The following is an 18,931-nucleotide window of genomic DNA, read 5'->3' on the forward strand; positions in this document are numbered from 1 at the left end:
CAAGCACATGCTCACGCACACACACTTGCACACACTTGCACACACACACACACACACACACACACACACACAAATACGCACGCACAGAGACACACATGCACACACACACACACACACACACACACACACACACACACACACACGCACGCACACGCACACATACGCACACATGCACACACACACACACACACACACACACAAGCACATGCTCACGCACACACACTTGTACACACACACACACACATACACACACGCACGCACAGAGACACACATGCACACACACACACACACACACACACACAGACACACAGACACACACACGCACACATGTACACACGCAAACACCACCACACGTTTACATTGCATACGTGTGTCCCTGGACATGTGTCCCTGGTTATATGTTCCCGGTTATATGTTCCTGGACATGTGTTCCTGGTTGTATGTTCCTGGACATGTGTTCCTGGTTGTATGTTCCTGGACATGTGTTCCCTGTTCAGTTTAAATCTTCTACACCTTCCCCTTATCCAGCATGCATTCACACGCGCCGATGCCATGTGGTGACCAGTTTTGGGCCGTTCCTTCCGGGAGTCTGTAGGATGTAAAGAGGAGGACAATAGAGGATGCTGGATTGTGGCGAAAGGAGTCGTCCACCCAGACTTGAATTCTTGGCAGCGCGCGGCCTGCAGAGTGCAGCATATAACACAGACTTTACTTCTGTGACGTCATACCTATGCACCTTTCTGGGCCGTTTTGAAGCCAAAAGGTTTGGGCCGGTGGATTCACTCACGTTCAATACAATGCGCGTGTTCCTCCGTGTCTGGTCGGGCCGGGGGGGGTGACATCATAGAGCAGCCCCCCACCTCCCCCTCCCTGGACCCTTCCATGTCGGGTCACTTCGAGGTGTCACGTGATGACACCTGTGCTATTATCTACACTTATCCAAGTGTGCTTCTTGTACTTACACACTTTTGCGAAAATATGGTTGTGGGGACATTTTGCATATAGCGTGCCGGTTTAGTATTCAGTTGTCGATGAATGAAAAAAAGATGCGTTGTGGATCAAATGCCGAGCCATTATGCTCCCCTGCTAGTCTATGTGCGGATGGAGCGGGAGTCGACCACACGTTGGCCGACGGGAAAAGAGGGGATAAACTTCAGCTCTCATGTCCCAGTGTGGAAATGAGTGTGATTAGAGGGACGGGACCTAACTAATTTACGGTTCACGTGGATCACACGCTCCTGCTTCTCAGAGCTTGGAAGTATGTTTGTTTGTGTACCTGTGCCTATGTTTACACCGAGCCAGCTCAGCGTCAATGAAGAGATGGGATGTGTTGTAAACTAAGGAGAGGAGAGGGTGTGCCGTGTGAAAAAAAGCTGTCCCATACTGAGATACTTTCTTAAGGCTTTACAGGTGAAACGTGTGTGGAGGGCGGACGCGACGAGAAACCATCGTTTTTATCGGAAACGTTTGACTTAAGGGTTTGCCTTTTTTTTTTCTTTTTTTTACGACGCAGCCAGGAAGTTACCGATACGAACGATATATCCGATGCGATGCCCGTGTTTGCAGTGTGATACGGAAGTGCCTTCATTCATTGTAAAGATCTTCATTTTATTTTTCTTACGCAGGGCCTTGCTATGGTGGTCTTCATGAATAAGTGCTTGGTTCAGTCAGCTTCTAGACTAGTGGAAAAATAGGAAATTAGGCTTTAGGCTTTACGATAGATCATGAATTGAAGCCCCTTAAAAGATTGCTTAAGCTGATTAGCGATTTGTGTGTCGATCTAACAAAGCACATCGGAATTTTGTCGTCCTTCCGGTCAATTAAAAATTGTGTTCCTGCACAGAAAAACATATATATTTAACTTAGAGAACAGCACTTTGTTAGGAAAAAGGATTATCAACGGTAGCCTAACAATAATTTCTGTACTGGTGTAATGCAATGCTGTTATTGCTGAGGTTAAAGACTATTTATTAATCTTAACTTGTTCTTGGAATCCAAAATGCTTTCAACACATGGCTAGTAATAAGCATATAGATGTTTTCACTCTTGATATTTGAGCATTTAATTATTTCACACCTTTTGTTTAATATGCAAATGAATAGGCATTCAGATGTCATACATTAAAACACCCATATCTATTTGTAATATTAATATTTGTTATCGTTAAAATTTGGCATGATGTTCTGCTAATGCCAACTTCTACTGACTTGTAGAAGATTTAAGTTACCAAGCAATGCCAAAAGGATTTCATTATTATATGCTGTTTTATTATATTATTTTAAAGATTGCTGACCAGCAAATAGTGACTGTTCGAGTATCTAAAGCATAGCTTATATAAAATATAGGTAAATAGCTAACTTCAACAACAAATCACTTTGGTGAGAATTTTTTTAACATTAGTTGTGATAAGTTATGTGATATGTAAAGGTCTGTGGTTAGAGATACTAAAAACGTACCTTAGTGCAACTTATTTAGCATCCTCTTGAAATCACAGTTGTTGGTTAGACCGTAGTTTATTTTGTAGGGCTCTACTAACAAATCTGAAAGGTTATTGAAATACGTTTTTGATTATTGTTTTTTATTCATCATTTTTTGGGATAAAAAAATTGTTTTGTATCTAGAGATTAACATTTGCACAGTTCGGAAACGTCTAGAAGTACAAAGCAAACCAAAATTATACTCTGTCCGAGATAGAGAGAAATATATGCCTGACCTTTTTCATGTAAAAAACTGAAAATTGGAATATCAATATATCAGAATGAATAGCAAAGGTGACATTTTCTGTCCTAATTTTGGCAACTGGGACCTTGTGCTTTAAAAGTGTGACGCCATGATTATGTGTTGCATACCCCCCACACCCCCTTATTCCACAAATGAATAATTTGCACCAAACAAATGAAAAGACACAATGCTGTGTTGTGGGTCTCATAGAGACAAGACACACAGTGATTAGGAGGCCCATGCCTTTTTTATGCATTTTTTCCCTGTGTTAAGAAAGTGCCTTGGGTCAAAGCCTTTTATATGAGGACATGTTGATGTAAGTGGTCCTTTACCTCAGATGTTTACAAAGGTGTAACCAAATAAACTGTTTTTTGTACCACATCTGTGCTGTGGAGTCTTGCTTTCGGTCGGCCGAGGCATGGCGGAAACATGTGATCGTACTATACGCCTCATCTGAATGATTCACCTATTTCTCTCCAAAAATGATGGAGACATTTTTCTTTGAAATATGAGTGTTTTTTATCTTAGTATTGAACAGTTTGATCAAGGGATTTATATTCGGGATTCATTACGGAGTAGCCTATTCTCTCATAGCCAAACATTACTAAATATAATTGCAGTCGTTTTTTCGTTTTTTTTGCGTCAATGTATTATTTGACCTACAATGACCAAATCTTTCAATGTCCACGTTACTATCTCTTCTGCTCCCTAAGTGGCACCCGTTTGGTTATTGACTGCCTGTTGGTGCACACACGTGGGCATGCGTGTGCACGGGCCCATAGAGCTGTGCTGAGACCAGCAGTTCCTTTATGAACGCTGAAAGTTCCAGGGATTGAGCCTTAACAAAACATGAACCAGGGTCACCACACAAACACACACACGCACGCACACACATACACACACACACACACACACACACACGCATGCACACATACACACGCACACACACACACACACACACACACACACACACACACACACACACACACACACACACACAAGCGTGCGCACACACAAAACCCCCCCACACACGCATACAGTCACTATTGGATGCAGTTGATATAGCTGCATTGTTGTATTATCAGGAACAAAAAAACAACTCAACTCAAGTACAATGTTGGCTGATACCAGTGGCAAACAAAACAAGAATTGTTTTAATTAAATTATCATTATCCCTAAAGGATTAAAGATTGACATTTAGGACCCCTAATACAAAACCATTAATAATCAAACATTTAGAAATGATGTTAACAACATATGGTGTATGAGCAACTAAAGTTCTACTGACTAACTATGATTTATTCCATTTGGTAAACACATTCTTTGGCTGTGTCCACAACTTGTACAACTGATAATCATAAAAATATTTACAAAAATTACAAAAATGTCTACTAAGTGCTACAGAGTGCAATCCACACAAACAGATCAACATTGCTCTGGACCTTCACCCACAGTATGAACAGTATCATGGGAAATAGGACGAGGAGTTTATCACTTCATGTTGTGATATAGTATTGTTATATAAACTCAGTATGGCATGTCATCATTATTACATTACAGTACGTCCGGGAAACACATGGACAGGGTGCCACCAACTGGTCCGATGTGGGAAAACTCCACACATAGACACACACACATACACGCACACACGCACACGCACACATACACGCGCACACGCACACACACACACACACACACACACACACACACACACACACACACACACACACACACACACACACACGTTTGATAGGGTTAATATGATAACAATTGCAAACTATTACAATATTATGTAACATTACAGTAGACTTGTAGGGTCTCAGTGAACTCTAATTACATTGACTTACAATTCAATTATTGTTACAGCCATAACTGAGAATGAAACCCATATGTATATATGCCAAGAATATGCAAATGATAAAGAAAAAACGAAACAAAAATAAAGCATCATTCAGGTATAACAATTTAGGAGCCTCATGCATATTTACATACATTGTATGCAAATCACTCCATCTATTCCCTCTGACTTCCTGTTCCCACCGGAAGTACGCGCTACCTCTTCCGTGTCGTTCTGCCTTCGCCCTCACAACATTGTCGAGCGTTTGAACACCTTGCATGCAATTCTTGTCTTTTTTGAGTGGTGGGGTCATAAAACAATGGCTCACCGGAATGTACAGCAAATGAACATGCAGAGCCACCATTCCCCGCTGGCGGGGAGACACGGGACCAACTCTCCCGCCGCGGTGGAGCAGAAAGCACCGCCTCACAAAGAAGGCCCGACGCCGCCTCCTCCTTCCCCGCCGGCCGCCGGCGAGGGGGCAGGACCCGGGGAGGGAAGCGGGGCAGACCCCAGTGCCCTGTCCCTGGAGATGATCCTGGACCTCAAGAGCTTCAGGAAGCCCTGGGAGAAGACGTTCACTCAGCGCTGTCGGCTGTTCGTCGGGAACCTGCCGACGGACCTGTCTGAGGAGGACTTCAAGAAGCTCTTCTCCAAGTACGGAGAGGCCAACGAGGTGTTCATCAACCGAGACCGGGGCTTCGGGTTCATCCGCCTGGTATGTTTATGATGCAGCCCCGGTGTTGGCTCTTATTTATGGCTGATGTGTTTCAAACTATGCACACACTGGTTAAATACACGCATGCACACACGCATGTTTTATTACTGGGACTAGTGGGAGGAGGATGGGTAAAAAGACAAATCAATATGACCAGAGGACAATCAATACAATCGTATGATCAGAAGACATTCAATACAATCACTATTACTTTCTACTACTTTTACATTTTACTACTTTCCCGTCTTTATAGCTATGGTTCTAATTTGCTTGTCCTATGCTGGGACTATGGTTGGCTAGTTCATAATTTACATAATTGTGTTTGTTTGTTTCATATGTATACTGTATTTTCATCTGTATCGAAGATTGGGTTCATATTTTATTGAACTGTCCACTTGTAGTTTACCATTGTCTCTTTAATACTGCACACAATCTCTTTTCCTACGTTAGCGTTTTGTACCTTCTCCAGTCAGACGGATTTCATGGTAACACCTTATGGTATCTTCCGGAAATCCTTTTATAGGAGAGCCGCACACTGGCAGAAATTGCCAAAGCAGAATTGGACGGAATTGTTCTGAAGAACCGACCAATAAGGATCCGCTTCGCCACCCATGGTGCCGCCCTCACCGTGCGCAACCTGTCACCGGCGGTGACCAATGAGCTTCTGGAAGAGGTACGCGTTAAGGGGAAGTTACTACATGTGTATATGGGTGGTCTCTTGCATATGGTCAATTCTAAATTAACCTAGATTGGAAAAGAGGTCTGTGAGATAGTTAACATGCCCGTTGTTTTTTTACATCCTGACAGAATCAATAAATCAAATGCTCTGACAGAAAATATTGGTTGTATGTGGCTGTCACAGGCCTGTAATAAGCCACTCCAATCATCCGGTCATTGCACATGACCGGAGTCTTCCAGAAGGCCAGGCAGACCTATTGCTTAAGTTAGCGCGCTCGTCATGTGTTATGGGGGGAGTGGCTTTGGAGGGAGGCCTTAAGATGGTGGAGGGGTGTATTTCTTTCGGTCGGACACACGTTGACAACACGTTGACAAGAATGTTGAGCACAGTTGCAGGCGGGCACAAGCAAAGCCCCCGTTTGTCGCCACGCCAACGCAGCCGCGCGGAATGAGCTTGAACCGTCCGTCCCTTCACCCCGCAGGCGTTCTCGGAGTTCGGGCCGGTGGAGCGCGCCGTGGTGGTGGTGGACAACCGCGGCCGGCCGACGGGGAAAGGCTTCGTGGAGTTTGCCAACAAACCGGCCGCCCGCAAAGCCCTCGACCGGTGTGCGGACGGCGCGCTACTGCTCACCACGTAAGACACCCGCTGCTGGTGGGGGGGGCGGGGGGTGTGAATGCTGGAGGTGTCTCTGATGGTGGAAGGACTACCCCGTGCATGAGACTTGAATGTACTGTAGAGCTTCAAAATAGAGAAAACAGGGCTCGGCTTAGCTCGGGAGGTAGAGCAGGTTGACTTGTAACCGCAAGGTTGCTGGTTCGATCCCCGGCTCCTCCTAGTGTCGATGTGTCCCTGAGTAAGATACCTATCCCTAACTGCTCCTGACGAGCTGGCTGTCGCCTTGCATGGTTGACTCGGTGTGTATTAACCGTTGCTTTGGATAAAAGTGTCTGCTAAATGCCCTAAATGTAAATGTAAACTTCAAAATAGGCAAAATCGTGATTATTTCCTCCCCCCATTACCCCCACTATAATGATAGTGGAGAGTACCTGGTCATCCAGAGGATCATGGATGATGCATTGACTTGTGTTTGAGCCGTGGATCCCTACCTATAACTTTATGTGTACCGCTAAATTGTCATCAAGACTTAATAATAAAAAATAATATATAAGAGTGCAGTGCCTAGTCAAGGCTTTTTGGTCATCTTTTGCCATACTTTGTTCCTAAAAGAAGGGCAAAGTGTGTGTGTGTGTGTCTTAATTGAGAGACGTTGAGTTTGTGGTGGTCTTGGCAGGACCCCCCGCCCTGCCATCGTGGAGCCCACGGAGCAGCTGGACGATGAGGACGGCCTGGCGGAGAAGCTGCTGCAGAAGACGCCCTTGTACCACAAGTATGTGGCCAACATATTAGTATTATTATATATAGTCATATCGGTGGGTAATATTCTATGGTTTAAAACTTTGAGAGAGAGAGAGAGAGAGAGAGAGAGGTTTTGAATTGTGGTGTCTTTCTCTATATATATTTATTTAGTATATGCTACACGTGAACCTCCTAAGATGGCGCAATTTGATTGGTTCGCTATCTCGGGATATTGGGCAATATCCCATGATTGAGATCTCAAACTCGGGATATTGTTTTCGCGCGTGGCGGTCATCTCGTCACGCTAAAAGTCTTATCTTGTTTATTTTTGGGAGTGTTCACGTGTAGTACATATGTACAAATGTACATCATGTACAAAAACATAAAAACACGAGGGTTGAATCCATGGCTAGCGGTGACAGGGCATCGAGGCTTCTCTCCGTATCACAGACCTGAAACCGCGACCCGGTCGAAACCCTTTCCAAGCGACCTTAGTCGGCGGGGGGGGATCCGCCTCATACCGAGTCGCCTGCAGGACCGTCTCCACAATGGCCGCCTCGCGTCTCTCACACGTTCTCTCTTCGATCAAACGTCTGTGTGTTTTTTTTTTTCGTTCATTCACCAGGGAGAGGGAGCAGCCCCCGCGCTTTGCCCAGCCGGGCACCTTTGAGTTCGAGTACTCGTCCCGCTGGAAGGCCCTGGACGAGATGGAGCGGCAGCAGCGCGAGCAGGTGGAGCGCAACATCGGCGAGGCCCGCGAGAAGCTGGAGACGGAGATGGAGGCGGCCAAGCACGAGCACCAGCTCATGATGATGAGACAGGGTGGGTCTCTACCCTGTCCCTGTCTATTTTTTGGACGTGGTTGAACAAAGTTTGGATTTGCCTAGGTTACGATATATTTACGTTGATTCAGCAGGATTCTCTCTCTGTCTCTCTCTCTCTCTGCATCTCTGCATCTCTCTCTCTCGCTCTCGCTCTCGCTCTCTCTCTTTCTCGACATCTGACTCTCTCTCTCTGCATCTCTCTCATATATGTATATATCACAAAGTGTATCGGCAACAAAAACATCCTGTGATGTGCCAGCTCTGTTAATACCACATGTTATGCTAAATAACTCACCCCCCCCCCTCCCTGGTCCAGACCTGATGCGACGGCAGGAGGAGCTGAGGAGGCTGGAAGATCTCAGGAACCAGGAGCTGCAGAAGCGCAAGCAGATTGAGATGAGGTGCGTGTGTTCACACCCACCGCATCGCACTGGTCTCGCTCGCTGATGGAAAAAATAGTTGCGCAAGTAATTAACGTCAAGTGATCGGCTTTCTTGATCGGCGCTTTTGGGGATCTCCGATCAAGCCAATTTTCAGCCAATATCGGCCGATCATGATTGGCGTCCGACCAATCGGAGCATCTCTAGTTTGTATACGTACATATGTCATTATTTTTTTTTTTATTGAACCCTAACGTCACCATGTAGGTCCCATTGAGGGTAAGCCTCTGTTTAAGAGGGACTTGGGCCAGGACAGCAGCGCCGCACAATAAACGGCTAACGTTAACATGCACCACCACTGAAGAAGACTTTTAGAAGAATTTTAACCCGTTGAATCTGGCCGAGAAGGAGACAGGCCTACGAGGGCTACTACGTTGACTCGACTAGTTGTGGTCGTGAAATTGAGGTTTTCCTCTTACCTTAACCCAGACCTTTGTATCGCAACGTTGCATTACATTAAAGGTCCCATGACATGCCACCAGGTGTGAGTGTGATTAGCCGCTACAAGCCCTTTTGGAAATCTGCCCCTTCGGACATCACAGGTGTGCGTGTCCACCCAGATGTGTGACGGAGAGATGAGCAACGTCTGCCACAGTCCACCGGGTAGGCCGCTAGACTGATCTATCCAGCACACATCTAGGTGGACACGCTCACTTTCTCATTCAGATTTCAGATTTCCAAAACGGCCTGTAACGGCTAATCACACCACACCTGGTGGCATTTCATGGGACCTTTAATTGAGCAGACGCCTTTTGGTCCAAGGCGACGTACAATAAGTGCATTGAACATTGAAGTTATAATCCAATGAGCGCACGAGTCAATCGAGGACATGGAATTCGACATGGAATGCTTCTTCGAATCGAATAAGCAAAGTGCTGTTTAGTGACACTCGTGGGGCGTACGGTATGCTGGCAGTGAAACGCTTTGGCTTCATGTCACGCGGTAACGAGCAGACTTGTTTCCCCGTCCAAAGGCACGAGGAGGAGAGACGCAGGAGAGAGGACGAGATGATGAGACACCGAGAGCAGGCCGACGGGTTCAAGCCGAACTTCATGGAGGGCGTGAGTACTTTGTAGATGCACACACACACACACACACACACACACACACACACACACACACACACACACAAAAAGCATACACACACACACACACATGTACACACACACACACACACACACACACACACACACACACACACACACACACGTACACACACACACACACACACGTACACACACACACACACACACACACACACGTACACACACACACACACACACAGAGCTGTGATATATTTAAAAACCTGCCATTTTTCCAGGGTTGATATTGAGGGAAGCCGTTTGAAAATCTGCCTTTTCCTGTATTTGAGTGACATCACAAGTGAGAGTGTGCACCTAGATGTATGGATAGATCAGCAACATTTGCTACAGTCCCCTGGGTAGGCTGGTAGAATGATCTATCTAGCATACATCTAGATGGACACTCCCACATTTTCAAACGGCTTGTAATGGCTAATCCCACTCACACCTGGTAATAGTAATAATAATCATAATATCACCCCTTTAAAGTCCTCATTGAGTTGGGTTCAAATTCTTTTTTATAGAGCACTCCCTGTGGTCATTTTTATCGACATTGACTTGACACATACACACTCACGCATAGATATATTTGTGTTTGGTTTAAAAAAACATTACAATGACCATTATCTTACTAAACACAGATGTATTAATGCTTGGTAATGACTTAAGTAGTTATGGCCTTAAGTAGTTGGAGAAGTGAAAAACCAAATGTCGCTCCAGATAAATGACTTTGACCTTTCCAGTACTTGTATGGGAAATACAATATCTTGAGGGGCAAGTCCAACCATGACAGCCAGCTGTCATGGTTGGAAACTGTCTCAATTAAGACTGTTTTTTCTTATCTAACCTAGCCATGTCTGCACTTTTATTTTATTTTATTGTGAGGATATATATATATTTATATATATGCATGCTTTATGTTAAACAGACGCATGTCATTGAGAGGCAGGTATACCATATACATTGGGGTTGATTCAAACCCAGGTACTTTTTGTCTGCAGTTCTCATGGTTGAGATCCAGAGTATTCTTTAACTACTACTATGCCAGTTAAGTCTTTCAACCCAGTATTGTTGGTAGTTGGTTACCCACAGCTTTTAAAAGCAGGGACCTTTTGCTTACTTAGTAAGATGAACGCTAGGCAATATCGTGTTGGTTAAAGCTCTTTCTCCTGATCTTTTAATTTATGATAGGATGCTCTTGTTAACTCATTTCACTATGTATTTAAACTATCTAAAATATATATTTAACTAACTATCTTATACCAGTCTTCGTGTTTCTGAACAAACTTCATATCATAGAAACTACATTTCTTTATAATGATTTGGAATAACTATAATGCTATGGTGTTAATGCTCATATTAATTGTATTTAATGAAATCATTTTATAATTGTATTATTATGAATTAACATATTGTGTTAATTAACGTGAATCATGGATAAACGTCTAAATGGATATTCTTTGAATGTCAGGAACGGTATATAATCTTGATGTAGATTTTTGCTAATTTTGTTGTAGATCTGTATAACCTGTGATTATGCAATAACTTTTCTCCTCTATTCCTTTGGCGTGTTGCGAGGTCCCGCTGGAGTGCCCATCTGACCACACAAACTTAATTACAGCATAAGAAACATGATGACACATTTTAGGAGACATGGCATACTATAACCTGTGCGGTTGGGATTCCAGCACTATATTTATAACTTCATTTGTTTTTTTTAGATTATTTATTATTGACGTTGATATTTACATATGCAGATATGCTCTCGTCCTCCATAGCACCCTACAATATTCCATAGTGTACATTTTCAGTAATTTTGAACAAATCATGCATTTGTGGAACCTGAAAAGGTTATTAACATTTCAAAAAATACATATACAGTTAAGGTATATTTTAATTTTTTTTCTTAGTTTTGTGTTTTTCCAAGTTCTCCAGGCATGTGGTGCTAATACCTCTATTTTATCGTTTTTTTATATTCAAAAAACTTTTTCTTTATAGGGGCGGGCTACATAATTAAACCTACAATCCTTAATCAATATGCGAACAGCGCTCTCGGCAACTTGACAAGCTAAATGGTTGTTGTCAAGGTAATGGTTGCCGGTCCGTTGTTAATGAGGTGAACCATCTTTTATAACCAACTTTAGGTGGGATGATCTGACTTTGATCAGACCAATAGGGATGCACGGGTCTATCAGCCAATGAAGTGCATTTCCCAGAATAGTTCATATTCGTCATGGCGCAATTAAAAAATATGGTTGGATCGCAGCCTACCGTATAAATACCTGTATTTTGCAAGAAATTTCCTGTTCTCCTGTTGGAGTATCTTTGTAATTTGATTACGGGTGTACTAATAATAACCACCGTGTTAGTGCATACTCTACGGATTGTAGGTTAACAGGTCCAAATGTTTTACTTTGAGATGCTAAAAATCTCCCACACTCTTCGTTCAAAAGTTGGATCACACATCCAGACATATGCTGTAGAATTTAACGATCTATATATATTTAACAATTATTGAGTATAATAATGATTATTGAATAATTGTTTTAGTATATACTACACGTGAACACAAAAATAAACAAATAAACAACACTAACACTTTGCTGGGATTTATTAGTTTTTATTAATGTGACGACGCAATGAAAACAATATCCAGAGTTTGAGATCTCAATCTCAGGATATTGCGCAATATCCCGAGATAGCGAACCAATCAAATTGCGTCATCTTGGGAGGTTCACGTGTAGTATATACTAAATATATGTATGCTATAGAAGTTTATCTCTCTTATTGCTTATAAAACTCCCTACAAAAGCTACCATACCATTAAGGTATATTTCCTTACCATTTTCCTTTAACATTAAACATTTCCCCCTGGGTCATTTTGATTAAACTTGATGTGTGGATGTGTGTATATAGAGTGAACTTAAAGGATTTGGCCGGTTAGTTAAGACCTCAGGTTAATTGATGGAACATCTCGACATAGACAATGTCAACCGGTCTTAACAAACCGGCCAAAATATTTTGTTAGTATCTTTTTTTTGCTACATGTTTGAATTGTCACATCGTTACTTTTTTATGTTTATATTGTGTTATTTGTGTGTGTGTGTGTGTGTGTGTGTGTGTGTGTGTGTGTGTTGGATTTTTAAGCCTGCAATTCTTGCACTTTGGTAGTTTTATTCCAAAAAAATTTGAAATTTGAATTTTACGTTAAAGATTTATATATTTGGTATTGAGTGCGAAAGCTTTTGTAGTTTCTAAATATATGTAATGGGTACCTGCATGTTCTTTACTTTTTTTTTGTCTCACTATCTGCTAACTCCAAGTAGTCTGATTATAATTGTACAAGTGAAATGAAGGTGATGAATTTGTCATGAGTGAAATATGTAAACATTTTCTCTTCTTAATCCAGGTGTGTGTGTGTGTGTGTGTGTGTGTGTGTGTGTGTGTGTGTGTGTGTGTGTGTGTGTGTGTGTGTGTGTGTGTGTGTGTGTGTGTGTGTGTGTGTGTGTGTGTGTGTGTGTGTGTGTGTGTGTGTGTGTGTGTGCCAGCCAACCAATAATGTTTCTCAATATGTGTGTTACTTTCTACATGTATAATCCTTACTCCTTTTGTTCCCAATCTGTTGTTAAAATTACAAAGCATGTTTTATTTAGTTCCACGTATTTGATTTAGCTACAACAGCATTACAATTCTTGAGAGAGGGTTATGGTTAGTGGGCATATCTTCATATTATAATTGTATTTTATGAACCCCAAATCTCTGTCCACAATTCTGTAAAGTAGTAGATTTTGCTGCTAGAAGCTAATTGTGGCAGGTATAGATTATAGAAGAGCTAGAAAGAGGTTCTAGAAAGTCTCTTATATCCCAACAGGGGACATTCCCCATATTGGATACCAATCTTACCTAGTTTCCAGGTAGCTTTTCTAGTATTTTTCTTGACTTTACAGAGCATTGCTATTTAAAACAAATACAGTAGTGCAATTACAGCTTGGTGTCACTTTTTTAAAACCAAGCATTGTTTAGAATGAATCTTATGTTAATTATTGCAGTGTAGCATAAAGAAATCAGATGCCTGCCCATTACACGTCGTCTAATTAGTATGGCTGACCGGTGGAGATTATCAAAATTGCCGGCAAATTCCCCGTGACGATTCCACATCGCCCTCAGTGCGGTCTAGTGGTTGCCAGTGTTTAGCTGTAGACCCATCCACACAGGACCTATGGTTAAGGAGGGCTCTGTACTCAAGTGTCTTCTTCACTTCTTCCAGAGGGAACAGGAAATGAGAATGGGTGAGATGGGCCCCCGTGGAGCCATTAATATGGGAGGTACGGGCGTGGTCTCTCCTGATATAACCAAGACTAGATAACCAAGTGCTTGAATACCACTGTTATTTTAATATACATATATATATATATATCTATATATATTTTTTAAATTTACTTATTTTAACATCCCGTCTTGTTCAAGTAGGCAACATGGCAGAATTGCATATGTATAGCAACGATTTTGCATGCAATTGCAAATTAGCCTAGCTATTTAATCAGCCATAGGGATCGATGTGTGTACTCTTCCTGTTTTCTGCTGTAGTGGGGGGGCTGGGTTCATAACTAGATTATCTGGCCCCTACGCTCTCATTCTATGACGCTGGCAAATGTTAATACCTGGACCCCTGGGAAACACCTCAAGAGCTTATATCCCGTCGTTTGTGGGTACCCCCGAGCTAATCTTGGGGCATTTTCCTAAATTGAACATTTCAATTGTTTAAAAGTGTATGACATTTCACATGTATAAGACACTCGTTTGAGGAACTGGGGGTCTGCACAGTTGGACATTGAAAGCGTTGTACAGTGAGTGCCCTGGGGGGGGGCCTCCGTCAGGCAGGGACATATTTAATGAGACGAGAATTGGAAGGCGGTTCACGGTGGCCTTCCATACCGGTCCGTTGGCCCCACTCAGGATTGCACACCAACGTCCATTGGACCGAACTTGCATGGTAAACAAAGCAATCTCGGAACGGGAGGAATGGTGGGGGGGGGGGGGGGGTTGAACACAGGTGTATCTCGTTAACTTAATTATGGGCGACGCCTGTTTTCAGCCCCCATCCTCCATCTCTGCGATTTAAAAGGCCCAAAGGGGCGTTAGCTTCTTCACACAAAGCCTACTGAACGCTACAGGGTACACTGCCGGTAAACTCGCGGGATGACGTCAATGTTTACATGGCCAGCCGTGGCCTGTGGAAGTTTCGGTTCAGTTCCCGCTTCATATTTTGTGGGCGGCGGTTAGACTTGTTAAAAAATGCGCTCTTAACGAAAGTCACTACGACACCCAACACTTAATTTGAACGAGTGCAGCCTTTCATTAAGACATGCAAGTTTTTTTTATTAATGTATATTGCATTTTTTGAAGGCATAAGTGGCCGACACATGATGAGCTTTCATCGTCCCGGGTTCCCAAGTACTTCTACGTCGTTAAGCGCTGAAGCCCAACCTAGCGTCGACGGTACCCCGGGCGTAGCGGCCCGCCCGTGTTTTCCCACCTGGACGCATCGACGCAAAGCTCAAGGAATTCAAACTGGACCCCCATGACGCTGATCACTCGAAGCGCGTCCAATCCGATCGCAGCTTTGTTTTGAGTCTCTGGAAACGGGGAATCTGAACGACTTGGTTCATTCCTAACCCTGAATACGTGTTTCCATGTTTTTTTCTTTGTTAAAAGGCTAAAAAGGGCCTACTATAGGGCCTACTTTGTTTGCCTTAGCGGTCGATAGGAATGTTCCAGTTGTTTTGCTTTTTAACCGTGCTGATGTGTAATCCTGGGTGTAGCGAGCCAAACGATATGGAAGACGTCCCTTGAACACGCCCCTTGCGCCTTCCGTCACTTTCTCCATTTTTTTATTATGTCTATTTAGGATCTGTAAAGTATCTTTTTAATATTCAGTATCTCTGAAATATTTCCCACCGTGTCTTGAATACGACTTTTTACGGCTTAACGTTGGCTTTTGGTCGCAATTCCAGTTAGTTTTTGGGCACAAAGAAAATCCAGTACAGCCAAATCTGTACTGGATCTTGGGTCCATTTGTGTAAAAACACGAGATCAATTAAATATTTAACCGTTTAACCGTAATTTCTTGAATCATAATTCAATATCATAATCAATTGGACTGTTGAAATTGTCAAATAATTACGACAGTCAAACAAGTCACCGAAAGCCAACGTTGAATATCCTTTGGAGCGCAGCGATGCTTAAGCTAGCGCTCGCCAACCACAGGACCTATTTTGTGTCCGGTGCCGTACGCGAGCAGGGACGTACGTCGGCGCTTTATCCCACGACGACGGTGACCAACCCCGTGCTCCGTTGTTTTGCGTGTAGATGGCTTTAATCCTGCCGGGGCCGGTGGCAGCCAGGTACCCCCTCAAATGATGGGCATGGGCATGAGCGCAAGGGGCGGAGCCATAGGCCCGGACGGAGCCGGGAATCTGGGAGCAGCCATGATGCCGGAAAACGGAGCCATGGTAACGTATGCGCAAAAGGATGTTGCGCTCGTGTTTCATTTTTCGCTCACTGTCTTTCTTTCTGGGTCTTTTATACGACAAACCACATCCATTATTTTGACCCGAATTTCTTCCAATGACATATCTGAAGGGCATCCTTTAAATTTGGGCTGCGCGTATGACAGATTCAAAATAACCTGTAACTAATGGCAACACCTTTCCCCCTTCCCTCGTCGGCCCGGTCCACTTCACGTGGTTGCTCTTTGTGGCACACCACTCGTGGATCAAACGAAAAAACTCTTTGTGTACCGCTAAATGTGGCGTGGTCGTACCACTGCTGATTGGCGATGCGCTACAGCGCAATGAGCGCTTCCCACAAGGGGGCCCTCTAGGGGGCCGGCCAGGGGTCGAGTCCCCCCAGCAGCAGCAACAGCAGCAGCAGCAGCAGCAGCAGCAACAACAGCAACAGCAGCAGCAGCAGCAGCAGCAACAGCAGCAGCAACAGCAGCAGCAGCAGCAAGCAGGCCCTCCAGGTGGAGTGGTCCCAGGATTTGGCAGGGGGGCCCCAGTCGCGGGGACCTTTGAGGGCCCCAACAGCAAGCGTCGTCGATTCTAGGCTCCTTTTTCTTTCCTGGAAACGGTTCTTTCGTTGTTGTTTTTTTCCCGGGCGCGAAGGGATTAGCGTTGTCAGCCGATTTTGTTGTTTTTTTATTCCATAGTTTGTTTTTTTATCATGACTTAGAAGCGTCCTCATTCTGAACCTGAGGTCTGCAGTGTTAACGGTTTCCGAAAGTCTCATTTCCTTTCTACGTTCTTTCCTGTTTATTATTGTCCTTTCATCTCATTCTAGGAGATTCAATTTTGAGTTTTCGGAGGTTGAATATTGATCAAGGGTAAAAACGGCGGGGGAGTTTCTGAGCAGGTAAACCAGTTTGTTAATGGTGTGTGTTTGTATGCGTACTGCTTTCTCAAGATGCACAGTGAAAATGAAAACCCTACTCAAACTTTCTGAACTAATGGGTGTGAGTGTGCGCGTTTGTGTGTGTGGGGAGAACCATTTCATGTGCATTCAAGGCCTTTTGTAATACAGTTGCTCTAGGGTGGTCTGTGAACTCGAATAGTTCATACACATCATTTTGAAGTAAGCTTGCTCTTGAAGTGTTATTTTCTTATAGCAAAAAAGTGTCATGTTGGCCCACCACTCAACTCTCACACCGTCTGCCCACTTGATAAGGTCGATTTAAAGTTGTTCTGGCGTTGTAGTGTCTCTCACACTTATTGTTTACTGTGAAACTAACTGCTTTGATCACTCTGATGTCCTCACTGAATGTTCCTGGCAGTGCGCATCCTCTTGTTCCCACACCTCCCCAAGTTAAATAAAGTACACACAAACACAGCCGTCGTGGTTATTCGGATTTCATAAGAATACGTTTTCATAATAATGCAATCGAAAAGGCAGGATGGCGATCACCTCTGCACAGAATGGCGTTTTATGGCAAAGTGTGCGCGAACCTGCTGGGTAAAATATGGGCCCTTTAATGTTGCCTGTTTGTTGTAAAACCAACATGCAATCAGCGGGGTTGTTTGACATGAAATTCGTGAATGTTCCAGAACCCTGAGCCGATTACACGCATGTTATACACATAGCAACGTGTAATATAACAAACAGATTACACACATGTTATAAAGGATGACATGTGTAATCTGCTGTCCTCTATTACAAAAAAATTTAAGTTATATTGAATTTAAATCTAATTCTGACAACCATGCCTTACTTCAATAAACTACCATCATATATGTATCGTTATGCAATGATTAATATCTTATTAAGATTATTCAGATATGATTATTAAGCGTGCGCCTGTTTGTGTGCCTGTGTGTGTTTGTGTGTGCCTGTGTGTGTGGGTGTGCTTGTGTGTGCCTGTGTGTGGGTGTGTGTGTGTGCCTGTGTGTGTGGGTATGTTTGTGTGCTTGTGTGAGACCAATTTTTACCAACAGGGGGTGCAATAGTGCCTGAAATGGTGCAGGCTTTAACTTGATCTAAACTGAAGAGGTCTATATTTCCCTATATTTCCTATATTTCCCATTCACTCCTTTGACTGGTTTATTTCACAGACTATAGACCCACAGACTATAAAACTTTGTTTAAATTTGTTTATTACACGGCTCTTCTCAATGCTGTGTAATGCTCCGTTCACTTGCATGGGCCTTCTCGACATCCGGTGGTGAATTATGTAAGGGATAATGTATAGTAAGGGATAATGACCGGCGACGTTCTATACATTATCCCGCGTTATCCCCACAGTTACTTGCCAAAACGAAATAACTTCACACGCTGTGTCTTTCTACAATTACCATTGGTAGTGTTGATCAGCAGAGAAATAGTCCGCCAAAGACGTTGACGTCGCTTAGCAACCGAGTAAACTGGGGTTGATAAGTTACCGGACTACTTGCGGAGTGTTACGAAAGACGTGAAAAAAAATCTACTTTCCTTGACAGAGGTCATTATAGGCTATGCATAGCAATCGTCGTCATTATTGACGACGATTATTGGAGACGTCAACGTCTTTGGCGGACTATTTCTCTGCTGCTCAACACTACGATTGGTAATTGTAAAAAGACACATCGTGTGAAGTTACTTTTTAACGTTTTGGCAAGTAGCCGTGTAATAAGCGGGATAATGTATATAGAACGTCGCCGGTCATTATCTAAAATAAGCCCCTTATTTCCCGATAATGACCGGCCTCCTATACATTATCCCTTACATATTTTCGTATGTTTGA

At 43.3% G+C, this 18,931-nt stretch overlaps 1 protein-coding gene across 1 annotated transcript; it reads left to right on the forward strand.

Annotated features, from left to right (window-relative positions):
* Positions 1-4,798: 4,798 nt before the first annotated feature.
* pspc1 (paraspeckle component 1) lies at positions 4,799-17,544 on the forward strand. The gene is made up of 10 exons (XM_084487660.1): positions 4,799-5,276; positions 5,800-5,949; positions 6,437-6,588; positions 7,247-7,342; positions 7,937-8,133; positions 8,452-8,536; positions 9,549-9,636; positions 13,925-13,982; positions 16,027-16,169; positions 16,507-17,544. Exons 1-10 carry the CDS (start codon positions 4,878-4,880, stop codon positions 16,762-16,764), a joined length of 1,626 nt encoding a protein of 541 aa, XP_084343786.1. The 5' UTR covers positions 4,799-4,877; the 3' UTR covers positions 16,765-17,544.
* Positions 17,545-18,931: the final 1,387 nt, after the last annotated feature.

The sequence above is a fragment of the Micromesistius poutassou genome (genome assembly GCF_964030765.1).
Source record: "Micromesistius poutassou genome assembly, chromosome: 24".
Classification (NCBI taxonomy): Eukaryota; Metazoa; Chordata; class Actinopteri; order Gadiformes; family Gadidae; genus Micromesistius; species Micromesistius poutassou.